This window comes from Nerophis lumbriciformis, linkage group LG14 (genome assembly GCF_033978685.3).
Source record: "Nerophis lumbriciformis linkage group LG14, RoL_Nlum_v2.1, whole genome shotgun sequence".
In the NCBI taxonomy this organism is placed as follows: Eukaryota; Metazoa; Chordata; class Actinopteri; order Syngnathiformes; family Syngnathidae; genus Nerophis; species Nerophis lumbriciformis.
The window spans coordinates 3,858,824-3,881,416 of NC_084561.2; the positions used below are offsets into that span (position 1 = coordinate 3,858,824).

A 22,593-nucleotide genomic window follows, 5' to 3' on the forward strand; every position below is an offset into this window, starting at 1 on the left:
GAATAAAACCATCGACTCCGTGACGTCGGCCCAGGCTCTGAGAGGATGCACCGTCCTGCACGGCAACCTCATGGTCAAGATCCGAGGAGGCAGTGAGTAACTCTGTCGGGCTTTCAACTCGCAACCAGCCAGATGGTGGACTTGTCAGCGCACAAGGGGGCTGGGGAGGAAAACACTTTGGCAAAAAGGGGGGGAAAAAAACTAATTATTTTTAACAAATGGGACCCTTTTAGGTCCCCAAGAATTTTAGTAAGACTTTTTTTTTTTAACTCATTGCTCAAAAAAAAAAAGAATTTACATCAATGTTATTCTGAATTATTGACATATTTAAGGCTTTAATGACTTCATATTACACTTATTACCAGTTTGCTATTTAAAACATATATTTATTTGATTTAAGGGGAAAAAAACATGAAAATATAATAAAAAACTCATAATTGACTGAAGTTGATCTCAAGACTTTAAGTGAAAAAATTAAATATATGATTCATTTTGACACTTTAATGACTTTTTTTTTAACTCATTGCACAAAAAATAATAATGAATTAATATCAATGTTGTTAATAATTATTGACATATTTAAGGCACCAACGACTTAATATTACACTTATTACCATTTTGCTATTTAAAACATATATTTATTTGATTTAAGGGGAAAAAAACAGGAAAATATAATAAAAAACTCATAATTGACTGATAGATCTGAAGTTGATCTCGAGACTTTAAGTGAAAAAATAAAATGTGATTAAGTTTGTTACTTTAATAACTTTTTTTTAACTCATTGCTCAAAAAAAAAAAGAATTAATATCAATGTTGTTATGAATTATTGACATATTTAAGGCTCCAATGACTTAATATTACACTTATTACCAGTTTGCTATTTAAAACATATATTTATTTGATTTAAGGGGAATAAAAACATGAAAAAATAATAAAAAAAACTCATAATTGACTGATAGATCTGAAGTTGATCTCGAGACTTTAAGTGAAAAAATAAAATGTGATTAATTTTGACACTTTAATAACTTTTTTTTTAACTCATTGCTCAAAAAATAATAATGAATTAATATCAATGTTGTTATTAATTATTGACATATTTAAGGCTCCAACGACTTAATATTACACTTATTACCAGTTTGCTATTTAAAACATATATTTATTTGATTTAAGTGGAATAAAAACATGAAAATATAATAAAAAAACTCATAATTGACTGATAAATCTGAAGTTGATCTCGAGACTTTAAGTGAAAAAATAAAATGTGATTAATTTTGACACTTTAATAACTTTTTTTTAACTCATTGCTCAAAAAAAAAAAAGAATTAATATCAATGTTGTTATGAATTATTGACATATTTAAGGCTCCAATGACTTAATATTACACTTATTACCAGTTTGATATTTAAAACATATATTTATTTGATTTAAGGGGAATAAAAACATGAAAAAAAACAAAAAAACTCATAATTGACTGATAGATCTGAAGTTGATCTCGAGACTTTAAGTGAAAAAATAAAATGTGATTAATATTGACACTTTAATAACTTTTTTTTAACTCATTGCTCAAAAAATAATAATGAATTAATATCAATGTTGATATGAATTATTGACATATTTAAGGCGCCAATGACTTAATATTACACTTATTACCAGTTTGCTATTTAAAACATATATTTATTTCATTTAAGGGGAATAAAAACATGAAAAAATAATAAAAAAACTCATAATTGACTGATAGATCTGAAGTTAATCTCAAGACTTTAAGTGAAAAAATAAAATGTGATTAATTTTGACACTTTAATGACTTTTTTTTTAACTCATTGCACAAAAAATAATAATGAATTAATATCAATGTTGTTATGAATTATTGACATATTTAAGGCTCCAACGACTTAATATTACACTTATTACCAGTTTGCTATTTAAAACATATATTTATTTGATTTAAGGGGAAAAAAACATGAAAATATAATAAAAAACTCATAATTGACTGATAGATCTGAAGTTGATCTCGAGACTTTAAGTGAAAAAATAAAATGTGATTAATTTTGACACTTTAATAACTTTTTTTTAACTCATTGCTCAAAAAATAATAATGAATTAATATCAATGTTGTTATGAATTATTGACATATTTAAGGCGCCAATGACTTAATATTACACTTATTACCAGTTTGCTATTTAAAACATATATTTATTTGATTTAAGGGGAAAAAAACATGAAAATATAATAAAAAACTCATAATTGACTGATAAATCTGAAGTTGATCTCAAGACTTTAAGTGAAAAAATAAAATGTGATTAATTTTGATACTTTAATAACTTTTTTTTTTAACTCATTGCTCAAAAAAAATAATGAATTAATATCAATGTTGTTATGAATTATTGACATATTTAAGGCGCCAATGACTTAATATTACACTTATTACCAGTTTGCTATTTAAAACATATATTTATTTGATTTAAGGGGAAAAAAACATGAAAATATAATAAAAAACTCATAATTGACTGATAGATCTGAAGTTGATCTCAAGACTTTAAGTGAAAAAATTAAATATATGATTCGTTTTGACACTTTAATGACTTTTTTTTTAACTCATTGCACAAAAAATAATAATGAATTAATATCAATGTTGTTATTAATTATTGACATATTTAAGGCTCCAACGACTTAATATTACACTTATTACCAGTTTGCTATTTAAAACATATATTTATTTGATTTAAGGGGAATAAAAACATGAAAAAAAACAAAAAAACTCATAATTGACTGATAGATCTGAAGTTGATCTCGAGACTTTAAGTGAAAAAATAAAATGTGATTAATATTGACACTTTAATAACTTTTTTTTAACTCATTGCTCAAAAAATAATAATGAATTAATATCAATGTTGATATGAATTATTGACATATTTAAGGCGCCAATGACTTAATATTACACTTATTACCAGTTTGCTATTTAAAACATATATTTATTTCATTTAAGGGGAATAAAAACATGAAAAAATAATAAAAAAACTCATAATTGACTGATAGATCTGAAGTTAATCTCAAGACTTTAAGTGAAAAAATAAAATGTGATTAATTTTGACACTTTAATGACTTTTTTTTTAACTCATTGCACAAAAAATAATAATGAATTAATATCAATGTTGTTATGAATTATTGACATATTTAAGGCTCCAACGACTTAATATTACACTTATTACCAGTTTGCTATTTAAAACATATATTTATTTGATTTAAGGGGAAAAAAACATGAAAATATAATAAAAAACTCATAATTGACTGATAGATCTGAAGTTGATCTCGAGACTTTAAGTGAAAAAATAAAATGTGATTAATTTTGACACTTTAATAACTTTTTTTTAACTCATTGCTCAAAAAATAATAATGAATTAATATCAATGTTGTTATGAATTATTGACATATTTAAGGCGCCAATGACTTAATATTACACTTATTACCAGTTTGCTATTTAAAACATATATTTATTTGATTTAAGGGGAAAAAAACATGAAAATATAATAAAAAACTCATAATTGACTGATAAATCTGAAGTTGATCTCAAGACTTTAAGTGAAAAAATAAAATGTGATTAATTTTGATACTTTAATAACTTTTTTTTTTAACTCATTGCTCAAAAAAAATAATGAATTAATATCAATGTTGTTATGAATTATTGACATATTTAAGGCGCCAATGACTTAATATTACACTTATTACCAGTTTGCTATTTAAAACATATATTTATTTGATTTAAGGGGAATAAAAACATGAAAAAATAATATAAAAAAACTCATAATTGACTGATAGATCTGAAGTTGATCTCGAGACTTTAATTGAAAAAATAAAATGTGATTAATTTTGACACTTTAATAACTTTTTTTTAAACTCATTTCTCAAAAAATAATAATGAATTAATATCAATGTTGTTATGAATTATTGACATATTTAAGGCTCCAACGACTTAATATTACACTTATTACCAGTTTGCTATTTAAAACATATATTTATTTGATTTAAGGGGAATAAAAACATGAAAAAATAATTTAAAAAAACTCATAATTGACTGATAGATCTGAAGTTGATCTCGAGACTTTAAGTGAAAAAATTAAATATGTGATTCATTTTGACACTTTAATTACTTTTTTTTTTAACTCATTGCTCAAAAAAAAAAAAAGAATTAATATCAATGTTGTTATTAATTATTGACATATTTAAGGCGCCAATGACTTAATATTACACTTATTACCAGTTTGCTATTTAAAACATATATTTATTTGATTTAAGGGGAATAAAAACATGAAAAAATAATAAAAAACTCATAATTGACTGATAAATCTGAAGTTGTTCTCGAGATTTTAAGTGAAAAAATAAAATGTGATTAATTTTGATACTTTAATAATTTTTTTTTAACTCATTGCACAAAAAATAATAATGAATTAATATCAATGTTGTTATTAATTATTGACATATTTAAGGCTCCAATGACTTAATATTACACTTATTACCAGTTTGCTATTTAAAACATATATTTATTTGATTTAAGGGGAATAAAAACATGAAAATATAATAAAAACCTCATAATTGACTGATAGATCTGAAGTTGATCTTGAGACTTTAAGTGAAAAAATAAAATATATGATTCATTTTAATGAGTGGGACACTTATAGGTCCCCAAGACTTTTTTTTTTTTAACTCATTGCTCAAAAAAAATAATGAATTAATATCAATGTTGTTATGAATTCTTGACATATTTAAGGCGCCAATGACTTAATATTACACTTATTACCAGTTTGCTATTTAAAACATATATTTATTTGATTTAAGGGGAATAAAAACATGAAAAAATAATAAAAAACTCATAATTGACTGATAGATCTGAAGTTGATCTCGAGACTTTAAGTGAAAAAATAAAATGTGATTAATTTTGACACTTTAATAACTTTTTTTTTAACTCATTGCTCAAAAAATAATAATGAATTAATATCAATGTTGTTATGAATTATTGACATATTTAAGGCTCCAACGACTTAATATTACACTTATTACCAGTTTGCTATTTAAAACATATATTTATTTGATTTAAGGGGAAAAAAACATGAAAATATAATAAAAAACTCATAATTGACTGATAGATCTGAAGTTGATCTCGAGACTTTAAGTGAAAAAATAAAATGTGATTAATTTTGACACTTTAATAACTTTTTTTTTTAACTCATTGCTCAAAAAATAATAATGAATTAATATCAATGTTATTCTGAATTATTGACATATTTAAGGCTCCAACGACTTAATATTACACTTATTACCAGTTTGCTATTTAAAACATATATTTATTTAATTTAAGGGGGAAAAAAACATGAAAAAAGTATTAAAAAAAACTCATAATTGACTGATAGATCTGAAGTTGATCTTGAGACTTTAAGTCAAAAAATTAAATATATGATTCATTTTAATGAGTGGGACCTTTTTGGATCCCCAATAATTTTACTGAAACTTTAAAAAAAACTGTCCTTGCTCAAAAAATAATAATGAATTAATATCAATGTCGTTATGAATTATTGACATATTTAAGGCTCCAATTACTTCACATGAAATATTACACTTTGATACACATTTTATTGGGGAAATATTGCATATTTTGTGTTTGCCATATTAAAAACAAACATTTCTTTAACAAAAAGAATAATATTAAGATGAATATATAAGTGTAATATTAAGATGAATATATACGTGTAATATTAAGATGAATATATACGTGTAATATTAAGATGAATATATAAGTGTAATATTAAGATGAATATATAAGTGTAATATTAAGATGAATATATAAGTGTAATATTAAGATGAATATATAAGTGTAATATTAGGATGAATACATATAAGTGTAATATTAAGATGAATATATATGTAAGTGTAATATAAAGATGAATATATAAGTGTAATATTAAGATGAATATATAAGTGTAATATTAAGATGAATATATAAGTGTAATATTAAGATGAATATATACGTGTAATATAAAGATGAATATATAAGTGTAATATTAAGATGAATATATAAGTGTAATATTAAGATGAATATATACGTGTAGTATAAAGATGAATATATAAGTGTAATATTAAGATGAATATATAAGTGTAATATAAAGATGAATATATAAGTGTAATATTAAGATGAATATATATGTGTAATATTAAGATGAATATATATAAGTGTAATATTAAGATGAATATATATGTGTAATATTAAGATGAATATATAAGTGTAATATTAAGATGAATATATACGAGTAATATAAAGATGAATATATACGTGTAATATTAAGATGAATATATACGAGTAATATTAAGATGAATATATACGTGTAATATTAAGATGAATATATACGAGTAATATTAAGATGAATATATACGTGTAATATTAAGATGAATATATAAGTGTAATATTAAGATGAATATATAAGTGTAATATTAAGATGAATATATACGTGTAATATAAAGATGAATATATAAGTGTAATATTAAGATTAATATATAAGTGTAATATTAAGATGAATATATACGTGTAATATAAAGATGAATATATAAGTGTAATATTAAGAAGAATATATACGTGTAATATTAAGATGAATATATAAGTGTAATATTAATGAATATTTACGTGTGATATTAAGATAAATATATAAGTGTAATATTAAGATGAATATATAAGTGTAATATAAAGATGAATATATACGTGTAATATTAAGATGAATATATAAGTGTAATATAAAGATGAATATATAAGTGTAATATTAAGATGAATATATAAGTGTAATATTAAGATGAATATATATAAGTGTAATATTAAGATGAATATATAAGTGTAATATTAAGATGAATATATAAGTGTAATATTAATGAATATTTACGTGTGATATTAAGATAAATATATAAGTGTAATATTAAGATGAATATATAAGTGTAATATAAAGATGAATTTATACGTGTAATATTAAGATGAATATATAAGTGTAATATAAAGATGAATATATAAGTGTAATATTAAGATGAATATATAAGTGTAATATTAAGAAGAATATATAAGTGTAATATTAAGATGAATATATATATAAGTGTAATATTAAGATGAATATATATAAGTGTAATATTAAGATGAATATATAAGTGTAATATTAAGATGAATATATAAGTGTAATATTAAGATGAATATATAAGTGTAATATTAATGAATATTTACGTGTGATATTAAGATAAATATATAAGTGTAATATTAAGATGAATATATAAGTGTAATATAAAGATGAATTTATACGTGTAATATTAAGATGAATATATAAGTGTAATATAAAGATGAATATATAAGTGTAATATTAAGATGAATATATAAGTGTAATATTAAGAAGAATATATAAGTGTAATATTAAGATTAATATATAAGTGTAATATTAAGATGAATATATATAAGTGTAATATTAAGATGAATATATAAGTATAATATTAAGATGAATATATAAGTGTAATATTAAGATGAATATATATAAGTGTAATATTAAGATGAATATATAAGTGTAATATTAAGATGAATATATAAGTGGAATATAAAGATGAATATATAAGTGTAATATTAAGATGAATATATACAGTAAGTGTAATTAAGATTAATATATAAGTGTAATATTAAGATGAATATATAAGTGTAATATTAAGAAGAATATATACGTGTAATATTAAGATGACTATATACAGTAAGTGTAATTAAGATGAATATATAAGTGTAATATAAAGATGAATATATACGTGTAATATAAAGATAAATATATAAGTGTAATATAAAGATAAATATATAAGTGTAATATTAAGATTAATATATAAGTGTAATATTAAGATGAATATATATAAGTGTAATATTAATATATATAATATACAAGTGTGCTCTCCCCTGACAGATAACATTGCAGCTGAGCTGGAGACGAGTCTGGGTCAACTAGAGGAGATTACGGGTTACCTGACAGTCCGCAGAGCTTACGCCCTGGTGTCTCTCTCCTTCCTGCGCAAGCTGCGAGTCATCAGAGGAGAACACCTGGAGGGAGAGTAAGTCTTCATCCTCCTCCTCCTCCTCCTCCTCCTCCTCCAACATCTAACACACCTGTCCGCACCTGTGCAGCATCTACGCCTTCTACGCCCTGGACAACCAGAACCTGCGTGAGCTGTGGGACTGGTCCAAGCACAACCTGACCATCCAGCGGGGCCGCACCTTCTTCCACTACAACTCCAAGCTCTGCATGTCGGAGATACGCAAAATGGAGGAGGTGACGGGTAGCAAAGAGCGCAATCAGAAGAACGACATCGCCGCACGCACCAACGGGGACCAAGCCTCCTGTAAGCATGTCATGCAGGCCTCACACCGCCCGTGCCAAAGTCTGGCCCGGGGGCTCCAAGTACTGTACTTCACATCAAATATTACACTTTGATATACATTTTTATGTTGATTCTAATAACACAAAGCTGTTATGCATCATTGCTCCAAAATAATAATGACTCAATCACTTGTTTTATTGGTTATTGACATGTTCAATAATTACTTCACATCAAATATTACACTTTGGAATACATTTTATTGTGGAAATATTGCATATTTTGTGTTTTTGCTTTATTAAAAAAAAAAAAGTTTTATGTGACTAAAAGAAAAAAACATGAAAATATAATGAAAAATTTTAATCGACAGATCTGAAGGTGATTTCCAGTCTATGGCGTTGAAAGTTTTTTTTTTTTTTAAACTTTGATTTATTTTGAACGCTTTTATGAGTGGGACCATTTTGGAGCTCCAAGAATTTTAGTGAGACTTTAAAAAAAACACAACATAAAATACTGTAATTGCTCAAAAAATAATAATGCATTATTGATCTATTTAAGGCTCCAATTACTTCACATCAAATATTACACTTTGATATACATTTGATATAAATCTTTACAAGAAAAAGTTGCAATGTTGATTCTAATAACACAAAGCTGTTATGCAGGCTGTTTTCATTGCTCCAAAATAATAATGACTCACAATCACTTGTTTTATTGGTTATTGACATGTTCAATAATTACTTCACATCAAATATTACACTTTGGAATACATTTTATTGTGGAAATATTGCATATTTTGTGTTTTTAATTTATAAAAAAAAAAAAGTTTTATGTGACTAAAAGAAAAAAACATGAAAATATAATGAAAAATTTTAATCGACAGATCTGAAGGTGATTTCCAGTCTATGCGTTGAAAGTTTTTTTTTTTTTAAACTTTGATTTATTTTGAACGCTTTTATGAGTGGGACCATTTTGGATCTCCAAGAATTTTAGTGAGACTTAAAAAAAAAACACAACATAAAATACTGTAATTGCTCAAAAAATAATAATGCATTATTGATCTATTTAAGGCTCCAATTACTTCACATCAAATATTACACTTTGATGTACATTTGATATACATTTTTACAAGAAAAAGTTGCAATGTTGATTCTAATAACACAAAGTTGTTATGCAGGCTGTTTTCATTGCTCCAAAAATAATAATGACTCAATCACTTGTTTTATTGGTTATTGACATGTTCGATAATTACTTCACACCAAATATTACACTTTGGAATACATTTTATTGTGGAAATATTGCATATTTTGTGCTTTTCCTTTATAAAAAAAAAAAAAGTTTTATGTGACTAAAAGAAAAAAACATGAAAATATAATGAAAAATTTTAGTCGACAGATCTGAAGGTGATTTCCAGTCTATGGCGTTGAAAGTTTTTTTTTTTTAAACTTTGATTTATTTTGAACGCTTTTATGAGTGGGACCATTTTGGATCTCCAATAATTTTAGTGAGACTTTAAAAAAAACACAACATAAAAATACTGTAATTGCTCAAAAAATAATAATGCATTATTGATCTATTTAAGGTTCCAATTACTTCACATCAAATATTACACTTTGATATACATTTGATATAAATTTTTACAAGAAAAAGTTGCAATGTTGATTCTAATAACACAAAGCTGTTATGCAGGCTGTTTTCATTGCTCCAAAATAATAATGACTCAATCACTTGTTTTATTGGTTATTGACATGTTCAATAATTACTTCACATCAAATATTACACTTTGGAATACATTTTATTGTGGAAATATTGCATATTTTGTGTTTTTACTTTATAAAAAAAAAAAAAAAGTTTTATGTGACTAAAAGAAAAAAACATGAAAATATAATGAAAAATTTTATTCGACAGATCTGGAGGTGATTTCCAGTCTATGGCGTTGAAAGTTTTTTTTTTTTTTAACTTTGATTTCTTTTGAACGCTTTTATGAGTGGGACCATTTTGGATCTCCAAGAATTTTAGTGAGACTTTAAAAAAAACACAACATAAAATACTGTAATTGCTCAAAAATTAATTATGCATTATTGATTTATTTAAGGCTCCAATTACTTCACATCAAATATTACACTTTGATATACATTTTTACAAGAAAAAGTTGCAATGTTGATTCTAATAACACAACGCTGTTATGCAGGCTGTTTTCATTGCTCCAAAATAATAATGACTCACAATCACTTGTTTTATTGGTTATTGACATGTTCAATAATTACTTCACATCAAATATTACACTTTGGAATACATTTTATTGTGGAAATATTGCATATTTTGTGTTTTTACTTTATAAAAAAAAAAAAAAAGTTTTATGTGACTAAAAGAAAAAAACATGAAAATATAATGAAAAATTTTATTCGACAGATCTGAAAGTGATTTCCAGTCTATGGCGTTGAAAGTTTTTTTTTTTTTTTAACTTTGATTTATTTTGAACGCTTTTATGAGTGGGACCATTTTGGATCTCCAAGAATTTTTGTGAGACTTTAAAAAAAACACAACATAAAATACTGTAATTGTTCAAAAAATAATAATGCATTATTGATCTATTTAAGGCTCCAATTACTTCACATCAAATATTACACTTTGATGTACATTTGATATACATTTTTACAAGAAAAAGTTGCAATGTTGATTCTAATAACACAAAGTTGTTATGCAGGCTGTTTTCATTGCTCCAAAAATAATAATGACTCAATCACTTGTTTTATTGGTTATTGACATGTTCAATAATTACTTCACATCAAATATTACACTTTGGAATACATTTTATTGTGGAAATATTGCATATTTTGTGCTTTTGCTTTATAAAAAAAAAAAAGTTTTATATGACTAAAAGAAAAAAACATGAAAATATAATGAAAAATTTTAATCGACAGATCTGGAGGTGATCTCCAGTCTAAGGCGTTGAAAGTTGTTTTTTTTTAAACTTTGATTTATTTTGAACGCTTTTATGAGTGGGACCATTTTGGATCTCCAATAATTTTAGTGAGACTTTAAAAAAAACACAACATAAAATACTGTAATTGCTCAAAAAATAATAATGCATTATTGATCTATTTAAGGCTCCAATTACTTCACATCAAATATTACACTTTGATATACATTTGATATAAATTTTTACAAGAAAAAGTTGCAATGTTGATTCTAATAACACAACGCTGTTATGCAGGCTGTTTTCATTGCTCCAAAATAATAATGACTCACAATCACTTGTTTTATTGGTTATTGACATGTTCGATAATTACTTCACATCAAATATTACACTTTGGAATACATTTTATTGTGGAAATATTGCATATTTTGTGTTTTTGCTTTATAAAAAAAAAAAAAAAAAAGTTTTATGTGACTAAAAGAAAAAAAAGAAAAAAACATGAAAATATAAAGACAAATTTTAATCGACAGATCTGAAGGTGATTTCCAGTCTATGGCGTTGAAAGTTTTTTTTTTTTAAACTTTGATTTATTTTGAACGCTTTTATGAGTGGGACCATTTTGGATCTCCAATAATTTTAGTGAGACTTTAAAAAAAACACAACATAAAATACTGTAATTGCTCAAAAAATAATAATGCATTATTGATCTATTTAAGGCTCCAATTACTTCACATCAAATATTACACTTTGATGTACATTTTTACAAGAAAAAAGTTGCAATGTTGATTCTAATAACACAAAGCTGTTATGCAGGCTGTTTTCATTGCTCCAAAATAATAATGACTCACAATCACTTGTTTTATTGGTTATTGACATGTTCAATAATTACTTCACATCAAATATTACACTTTGGAATACATTTTTTTGTGGAAATATTGCATATTTTGTGTTTTTGCTTTATAAAAAATTAAAAGTTTTATGTGACAAAAAGAAAAAAACATTAAAATATAATGAAAAATTTTAATCTACAGATCTGAAGGTGATTTCCAGTCTATGGCGTTGAAAGTTTTTTTTTTTTAAACTTTGATTTATTTTGAACGCTTTTATGAGTGGGACCATTTTGGATCTCCAATAATTTTAGTGAGACTTTAAAAAAAACATAAAATACTGTAATTGCTCAAAAAATAATAATGCATTATTGATCTATTTAAGGCTCCAATTACTTCACATCAAATATTACACTTTGATGTACATTTTTACAAGAAAAAGTTGCAATGTTGATTCTAATAACACAAAGCTGTTATGCAGGCTGTTTTCATTGCTCCAAAATAATAATGACTCAATCACTTGTTTTATTGGTTATTGACATGTTCAATAATTACTTCACATCAAATATTACACTTTGGAATACATTTGATTGTGGAAATATTGCATATTTTGTGCTTTTGCTTTATATAAAAAAAAAAAAGCTTTATGTGACTAAAAGAAAAAAACATGAAAATATAATGAAAAATTTTAATCGACAGATCTGAAGGTGATTTCCAGTCTATGGCGTTGAAAGTTTTTTTTTTTTTTAAACTTTGATTTATTTTGAACGCTTTTATGAGTGGGACCATTTTGGATCTCCAAGAATTTTAGTGAGACTTTAAAAAAAACATAAAATACTGTAATTGCTCAAAAAATAATAATGCATTATTGATCTATTTAAGGCTCCAATTACTTCACATCAAATATTTCACTTTGATATACATTTGATGTACATTTTTACAAGAAAAAGTTGCAATGTTGATTCTAATAACACAAAGCTGTTATGCAGGCTGTTTTTATTGCTCCAAAATAATAATGACTCAATCACTTGTTTTATTGGTTATTGACATGTTCAATAATTTCTTCACATCAAATATTACACATTGGAATATTATTTTTATATTATATATATATATATATATATATATATATATATATATATATATATATATATATATATATATATATATATATATATATATTATTATTATTATTGTTTCATATTATTATTATATTATTATTATTGTGGAAATATTGCATATTTTGTGTTTTTGCTTAATAAAAAAAAACAAAGTTTTATGTGACTAAAAGGAAAAAAAACAAAAACATGAAAATATAATGAAACATTTTAATCGACAGATCTGGAGGTGATCTCCAGTCTATGGCGTTTAAATTAAAAAAATTAATTAAAAAAAAGTATGATTTATTTTGAACGCTTTTATGAATGGGACCCTTTTGGTTCCCCGAGAATTTTAGTGAGACTTACAAAAAAAATAAAAAATACTGTAATTGCTCAAAAAAATAATAATGAATCAATGTTGTTATGAATTATTGATCTATTTAAGGCTCCAATTACTTCACATCAAATATTACACTTTGATATACATTTTATTGGGGAAATATTGCAATTATGGGTATTTGCTATATAAAAAAACACACATTTATTTTAATTTTATTTTGTGGGCTGCACCTATTTTTTAACGGCACATTTTATAAAATACTGTCTTTTTTTAAATTTAAAAATGTGGAGTAAACAGAGGTTAAATAATTACAAAAGTTGCAATGTTGACTCTCATACCAGCTTTTTTCCCTCTAAAGCTGTCATTGCTCAAACAATAATAATGAATCAAAATCAATGTTGTTATGAATTCAATGACCTCACATCAAATGTTCCACTTCACAATGTTTTTTGGGGGCAAATATTGTATAAAACACAAAAATGGCACAAAACAAACAATCAAAAAAAAAAACTGAAAAAATAATAAAAAATGTTAATAGACGGATAAATATGAAGTTGATTTAGAACAGTGGTGTCAAACTCAGTTTTATTGAGGGCCACATCACAAATATGCTGCCCTCAGAGGGCCGCCATTATATATAAATAATATATGAATAATAATTACACAATTATTTATTATATCTTTTTGACGTATACTGTAAAAACATTAGTAGATTTTACAGTTAAAAACTGACAGTTCAGGTGCCAGAATGTTATTGTAAAAGTCACAATGTTTTTTAAAATATATTAAATGGATAAACAGTATTGTTGTTTTTAGTTTAAAATTTTACAGTGTATTACTGTAAACGCAAAAAAAAAAACAATACCACAATTTTTGGGGTATTTTTAAGGTAAAAATCTGGCGAAAGAGCTACCTGTTTTTCTTCTGTAAAAATAATTTTTTAAGTGTACAATTTGATGAATAGCTTGCTGAAAAAGCATGAGTCAAGTTGATATTCAAGTATTTTTTTGTATTTTAACAAAAACATGTTTTGTATCATAATGTTTGTTTCAATATTAGATGAAGTTTTAAAGATATGAAATAGCTTGCAGTGCATGTATATAAGACCAGTCGAATAATCATTGTATATTTGATTTATAAATAATACATAGGTAATGCATCAATAGTTTAATGCATATGTTTTTAACTAGAGTGCCAATGAAAAAAAAAAAAGAAAAATGAGTAAAACATTATTGATAATATATTGCAATAAGACCAGTAAAATAATCCTTGTATATAATAAGAAGAAAGCTAGTTATTTGATTTATAAAGAATAAATAGGTAATGCATCATTAGTTTAATGCATATGTTTTTAACAAGAGTGCCAATGAAAAAAATAAAGAAAAGTGAGTAAAACATTATTGATAATATATTGCAATAAGACCAGTAAAATAATCCTTGTATATAATAAGAAGAAAGCTACTTATTTGATTTATAAAGAATAAATAGGTAATGCATCAATAGTTTAATGCATATGTTTTTAACAAGAGTGCCAATGAAAAAAATAAAGAAAAGTGAGTAAAACATTATTGATAATATATTGCAATAAGACCAGTAAAATAATCCTTGTATATAATAAGAAGAAAGCTACTTATTTGATTTATAAAGAATAAATAGGTAATGCATCATTAGTTTAATGCATATGTTTTTAACTAGAGTGCCAATGAAAAAAAAATAAAGAAAAATGAGTAAAACATTATTGATAATATGATAATATTATAATAATCATTGTATATAATACCAGCTAGTTATTTGATTTATAATTAAAGGGTGGGAGTAAATAAGTTTACCCTTTTTCCACTCCTTTTTGGGTATTAAAAAACCTAACCATTCATTTTTGATGTGTTTTTATTGTGAAGTATTTGTTTTTATTTCTGTACTTCACTGTAATGTTAAGATGATTTTTTTTATTTTTTTGAACTTATTTTGCTTTTTTTTTTAAAACATGTCCAAAATAAACTACATCAAATAAAAATACAGCTTTATCACTTTAGTCATAATTTTGGCGCTCTCTATGACTTTAGCTCCAGGCTTCCTCTGTTTGCTTGCTGTGGTCATTACTGCCACAAGTGGTGGAAAAGTGTATTACCATACCATACTGACCACAGCTGAGAAAAAGGTATTTTTTGGCGAACATGTAGTTTTTAACTAGAGTGCCAATGAAAAAAAAATAAAGAAAAATGAGTAAAACATTATTGATAATATATTGCAATAAGACCAGTGAAATAATCCTTGTTTATAATACCAGCTAGTTATTTGATTTATAATTAAAGGGTGGGAGTAAATAAGTTTACCCTTTTTCCACTCCTTTTTGGGTATTAAAAAACCTAACCATTCATTTTTGATTTGTTTTTATTGTGAAGTTTTTGTTTTTATTTCTGTACTTCACTGTAATGTTAAGATGATTTTTTTTAATTTTTTTTTTAACTTATTTTGCTTTTTTTTAAACATGTCCAAAATAAACTACATCAAATAAAAATACAGCTTTATCACTTTAGTCATAATTTTGGCGCTCTCTATGACTTTAGCTCCAGGCTTCTTCTGTTTGCTTGCTGTGGTCATTACTGCCACAAGTGGTGGAAAAGTGTATTACCATACCATACTGACCACAGCTGAGAAAAAGGTATTTTTTGGCGAACATGTAGTTTTTAACTAGAGTGCCAATGAAAAACAAATAAAGAAAAATGAGTAAAACATTATTGATAATATATTGCAATAAGACTAGTGAAATAATCATTGTATATAATACCAGCTAGTTATTTGATTTATAATTAAAGGGTGGGAGTAAATAAATTTACCCTTTTTCCACTCCTTTTTGGGTATTAAAAAAACCTAACCATTCATTTTTGATGTTTTTATTGTGAAGTTTTTGTTTTTATTTCTGTACTTCACTGTAATGTTAAGATGATTTTTTATTTTTTTGAATTTATTTTGCTTTTTTTTTTTAAACATGTCCAAAATAAACTACATCAAATAAAAATACAGCTTTACCACTTTAGTCATAATTTTGGCGCTCTCTATGACTTTAGCTCCAGGCTTCTTCTGTTTGCTTGCCGTGGTCATTACTGCCACAAGTGGTGGAAAAGTGTATTACCATACCATACTGACCACAGCTGAGAAAAAGGTATTTTTTGGCGAACATGTAGTTTTTAACTAGAGTGCCAATGAAAAACAAATAAAGAAAAATGAGTAAAACATTATTGATAATATATTGCAATAAGACTAGTGAAATAATCATTGTATATAATACCAGCTAGTTATTTGATTTATAATTAAAGGGTGGGAGTAAATAAATTTACCCTTTTTCCACTCCTTTTTGGGTATTAAAAAAACCTAACCATTCATTTTTGATGTTTTTATTGTGAAGTTTTTGTTTTTATTTCTGTACTTCACTGTAATGTTAAGATGATTTTTTATTTTTTTGAATTTATTTTGCTTTTTTTTTTTAAACATGTCCAAAATAAACTACATCAAATAAAAATACAGCTTTACCACTTTAGTCATAATTTTGGCGCTCTCTATGACTTTAGCTCCAGGCTTCTTCTGTTTGCTTGCCGTGGTCATTACTGCCACAAGTGGTGGAAAAGTGTATTACCATACCATACTGACCACAGCTGAGAAAAAGGTATTTTTTGGCGAACATGTAGTTTTTAACTAGAGTGCCAATGAAAAAAAAATAAAGAAAAATGAGTAAAACATTATTGATAATATATTGCAATAAGACCAGTGAAATAATCCTTGTTTATAATACCAGCTAGTTATTTGATTTATAATTAAAGGGTGGGAGTAAATAAGTTTACCCTTTTTCCACTCCTTTTTGGGTATTAAAAAACCTACCCGTCATTTTTGATGTTTTTATTGTGAAGTTTTTGTTTTTATTTCTGTACTTCACTGTAATGTTAAGATGATTTTTTTTATTTTTTGAACTTATTTTGCTTTTTTTTAAACATGTCCAAAATAAACTACATCAAATAAAAATACAGCTTTATCACTTTAGTCATAATTTTGGCGCTCTCTATGACTTTAGCTCCAGGCTTCCTTCTGTTTGCTTGCTGTGGTCATTACTGCCACAAGTGGTGGAAAAGTGTATTACCATACCATACTGACCACAGCTGAGAAAAAGGTATTTTTTTGGCGAACATGTAGGGGGCGCTCACAGTTTTTAACTAGAGTGCCAATGAAAAAAAAATAAAGAAAAATGAGTAAAACATTATTGATAATATATTGCAATAAGACCAGTGAAATAATCATTGTATATAATACCAGCTAGTTATTTGATTTATAATTAAAGGGTGGGAGTAAATAAGTTTACCCTTTTTCCACTCCTTTTTGGGTATTAAAAAACATAACCATTCATTTTTTATGTTTTTATTGTGAAGTTTTTGTTTTTATTTCTGTACTTCACTGTAATGTTAAGATTATTTTTTTTATTTTTTTGAACTTATTTTGCTTTTTTTTAAACATATCCAAAATAAACTACATCAAATAAAAATACAGCTTTACCACTTTAGTCATAATTTTGGCGCTCTCTATGACTTTAGCTCCAGGCTTCTTCTGTTTGTTTGCTGTGGTCATTACTGCCACAAGTGGTGGAAAAGTGTATTACCATACCATACTGACCACAGCTGAGAAAAAGGTATTTTTTGGCAAACATGTAGGGGGCGCTCACAGTTTTTAACTAGAGTGCCAATGAAAAAAAAATTAAGAAAAATGAGTCAAACATTATTGATAATATATTGCAATAAGACCAGTGAAATAATCATTGTATATAATACCAGCTAGTTATTTGATTCAGAAATAAAGGGTGGGAGTAAATAAGTTTACCCTTTTTCCACTCCTTTTTGGGTATTAAAAAACCTAACCGTTCATTTTTGATGTTTTTATTGTTAGGTATTTGTTTTTATTTCTGTACTTCACTGTAAGGTTAAGATGATTTTTTATTTATTTTTAATTTATTTTGCTTTTTTTTTTTTTACATGTGCAAAATAAAGTACATCAAATAAAAATACAGCTTTATCACTTTAGTCATAATTTTGGCGCTTAAGAAACTTCTCTATGACTTTAGCTCCAGGCTTCCTCTGTTTGCTTGCTGTGGTCATTACTGCCACAAGTGGTGGAAAAGTGTATTACCATACCATACTGACCACAGCTGAGAAAAAGGTATTTTTTTGGCGAACATGAAGGGGGCGCTCACAGTTTTTAACGAGAGTGCCAATGAAAAAAAAATAAAGAAAAATGAGTAAAACATTATTGATAATATATTGCAATAAGACCAGTGAAATAATCATTGTATATAATACCAGCTAGTTATTTGATTTATAATTAAAGGGTGGGAGTAAATAAGTTTACCCTTTTCCCACTCCTTTTTGGGTATTAAAAAACCTAACCATTCATTTTTGATGTTTTTTTTGTGAAGTTTTTGTTTTTATTTCTGTACTTCACTGTAATGTTAAGATGATTTTTTTTATTTTTTTGAACTTATTTTGCTTTTTTTTAAACATGTCCAAAATAAACTACATCAAATAAAAATACAGCTTTACCACTTTAGTCATAATTTTGGCGCTCTCTATGACTTTAGCTCCAGGCTTCCTCTGTTTGCTTGCTGTGGTCATTACTGCCACAAGTGGTGGAAAAGTGTATTACCATACCATACTGACCAGAGCTGAGAAAAAGGTATTTTTTGGCGAACATGTAGTTTTTAACTAGAGTGCCAATGAAAAAAAAAATAAAGAAAAATGAGTAAAACATTATTGATAATATATTGCAATAAGACCAGTGAAATAATCCTTGTATATAATACCAGCTAGTTATTTGATTTATAATTAAAGGGTGGGAGTAAATAAGTTTACCCTTTTTCCACTCCTTTTTGGGTATTAAAAAACCTAACCATTCATTTTTGATGTTTTTTTATTGTGAAGTATTTGTTTTTATTTCTGTACTTCACTGTAATGTTAAGATGATTTTTAATTTTTTTGAACTTATTTTGCTTTTTTTTTAAACATGTCCAAAATAAACTACATCAAATAAAAATACAGCTTTATCACTTTAGTCATAATTTTGGCGCTTTTTGGGTATAAAACCTACCCATTCATTTTTTATGTTTTTATTGTGAAGTTTTTGTTTTTATTTCTGTACTTCACTGTAATGTTAAGATGAATTTTTATTTTTTTGAATTTATTTTGCTTTTTTTTTTTAACATGTGCAAAATAAAGTACATCAAATAAAAATACAGCTTTACCACTTTAGTCATAATTTTGGCGCTCTCTATGACTTTAGCTCCAGGCTTCTTCTGTTTGCTTGCTGTGGTCATTACTGCCACAAGTGGTGGAAAAGTGTATTACCATACCATACTGACCACAGCTGAGAAAAAGGTATTTTTTGGCGAACATGTAGTTTTTAACTAGAGTGCCAATGAAAAAAAAAATAAAGAAAAATGAGTAAAACATTATTGATAATATATTGCAATAAGACCAGTGAAATAATCATTGTATATAATACCAGCTAGTTATTTGATTTATAATTAAAGGGTGGGAGTAAATAAATTTACCCTTTTTCCACTCCTTTTTGGGTATTAAAAAACCTAACCATTCATTTTTGATGTGTTTTTATTGTGAAGTATTTGTTTTTATTTCTGTACTTCACTGTAATGTTAAGATGATTTTTTTTATTTTTTTGAACTTATTTTGCTTTTTTTTAAACATGTCCAAAATAAACTACATCAAATAAAAATACAGCTTTACCACTTTAGTCATAATTTTGGCGCTCTCTATGACTTTAGCTCCAGGCTTCTTCTGTTTGCTTGCTGTGGTCATTACTGCCACAAGTGGTGGAAAAGTGTATTACCATACCATACTGACCACAGCTGAGAAAAAGGTATTTTTTGGCGAACATGTAGTTTTTAACTAGAGTGCCAATGAAAAAAAAAATAAGAAAAATGAGTAAAACATTATTGATGTTATATTGCAATAAGACCAGTGAAATAATCATTGTATATAATACCAGCTAGTTATTTGATTTATAATTAAAGGGTGGGAGTAAATAAGTTTACCCCTTTTCCACTCCTTTTTGGGTATTAAAAAACCTAACCATTCATTTTTGATGCGTTTTTATTGTGAAGTATTTGTTTTTATTTCTGTACATTACTGTAAGGTTAAGATGATTTTTAATTTTTTTGAACTTATTTTGCTTTTTTTTGTAAACATGTCCAAAATAAAGTACATCAAATAAAAATACAGCTTTATCACTTTAGTCATAATTTTGGCGCTTAAGAAACTTCTCTATGACTTTAGCTCCAGGCTTCTTCTGTTTGTTTGCTGTGGTCATTACTGCCACAAGTGGTGGAAAAGTGTATTACCATACCATACTGACCACAGCTGAGAAAAAGGTATTTTTTGGCGAACATGTAGGGGGCGCTCACAGTTTTTAACTAGAGTGCCAATGAAAAAAAAAAAAAAAAAAAATGAGTAAAACATTATTGATGTTATATTGCAATAAGACCAGTGAAATAATCATTGTATATAATACCAGCTAGTTATTTGATTTATAATTAAAGGGTGGGAGTAAATAAGTTTACCCCTTTTCCACTCCTTTTTGGGTATTAAAAAACCTAACCATTCATTTTTGATGCGTTTTTATTGTGAAGTATTTGTTTTTATTTCTGTACATTACTGTAAGGTTAAGATGATTTTTAATTTTTTTGAACTTATTTTGCTTTTTTTTGTAAACATGTCCAAAATAAAGTACATCAAATAAAAATACAGCTTTATCACTTTAGTCATAATTTTGGCGCTTAAGAAACTTCTCTATGACTTTAGCTCCAGGCTTCTTCTGTTTGTTTGCTGTGGTCATTACTGCCACAAGTGGTGGAAAAGTGTATTACCATACCATACTGACCACAGCTGAGAAAAAGGTATTTTTTGGCGAACATGTAGGGGGCGCTCACAGTTTTTAACTAGAGTGCCAATGAAAAAAAAAAAAAAAAAAAATGAGTAAAACATTATTGATAATATATTGCAATAAGACCAGTGAAATAATCATTGTATATAATACCAGCTAGTAATTTGATTTATAATTAAAGGGTGGGAGTAAATAAATTTACCCTTTTTCCACTCCTTTTTGGCTATTAAAAAACCTAACCATTCATTTTTGATGTGTTTTTATTATGATTTGTTTTTATTTCTGTACTTCACTGTAAGGTTAAGATGATTTTTTTTTTTTTTAAATTTATTTTGCTTTTTTTTTTTTTTACATGTGCAAAATAAAGTACATCAAATAAAAATACAGCTTTATCACTTTAGTCATAATTTTGGCGCTCTCTATGACTTTAGCTCCAGGCTTCTTCTGTTTGTTTGCTGTGGTCATTACTGCCACAAGTGGTGGAAAAGTGTATTACCATACCATACTGACCACAGCTGAGAGAAAGGTATTTTTTGGCGAACATGTAGTTTTTAACTAGAGTGCCAATGAAAAAAAAATTAAGAAAAATGAGTAAAACATTATTGATAATATATTGCAATAAGACCAGTGAAATAATCATTGTATATAATACCAGCTAGTTATTTGATTTATAATTAAAGGGTGGGAGTAAATAAGTTTACCCTTTTTCCACTCCTTTTTGGGTATTAAAAAACCTAACCATTCATTTTTGATGCGTTTTTATTGTGAAGTATTTGTTTTTATTTCTGTACATCACTGTAAGGTTAAGATGATTTTTAATTTTTTTGAACTTATTTTGCTTTTTTTTTTAAACATGTGCAAAATAAAGTACATCAAATAAAAATACAGCTTTATCACTTTAGTCATAATTTTGGCGCTCTCTATGACTTTAGCTCCAGGCTTCTTCTGTTTGTTTGCTGTGGTCATTACTGCCACAAGTGGTGGAAAAGTGTATTACCATACCATACTGACCACAGCTGAGAAAAAGGTATTTTTTGGCGAACATGTAGGGGGCGCTCACAGTCCAACAATGGGCCCTATGGTTAAGAAACACTGCACTAATCT

General features: G+C 26.0%; 1 protein-coding gene across 1 annotated transcript in view; it reads left to right on the top strand.

Annotated features, from left to right (window-relative positions):
- insrb (insulin receptor b) overlaps positions 1-22,593 on the top strand; it is a 297,078-nt gene that overhangs the window by 208,703 nt on the left and 65,782 nt on the right. The window contains exons 5-7 of the mRNA XM_061976197.2: positions 1-92; positions 7,959-8,103; positions 8,177-8,391. The exon at positions 1-92 is cut by the window's left edge and continues 48 nt beyond it. Coding sequence (XP_061832181.1) covers positions 1-92; positions 7,959-8,103; positions 8,177-8,391 — 452 coding nt within the window. The remainder of the gene's footprint in view (positions 93-7,958; positions 8,104-8,176; positions 8,392-22,593) is intronic.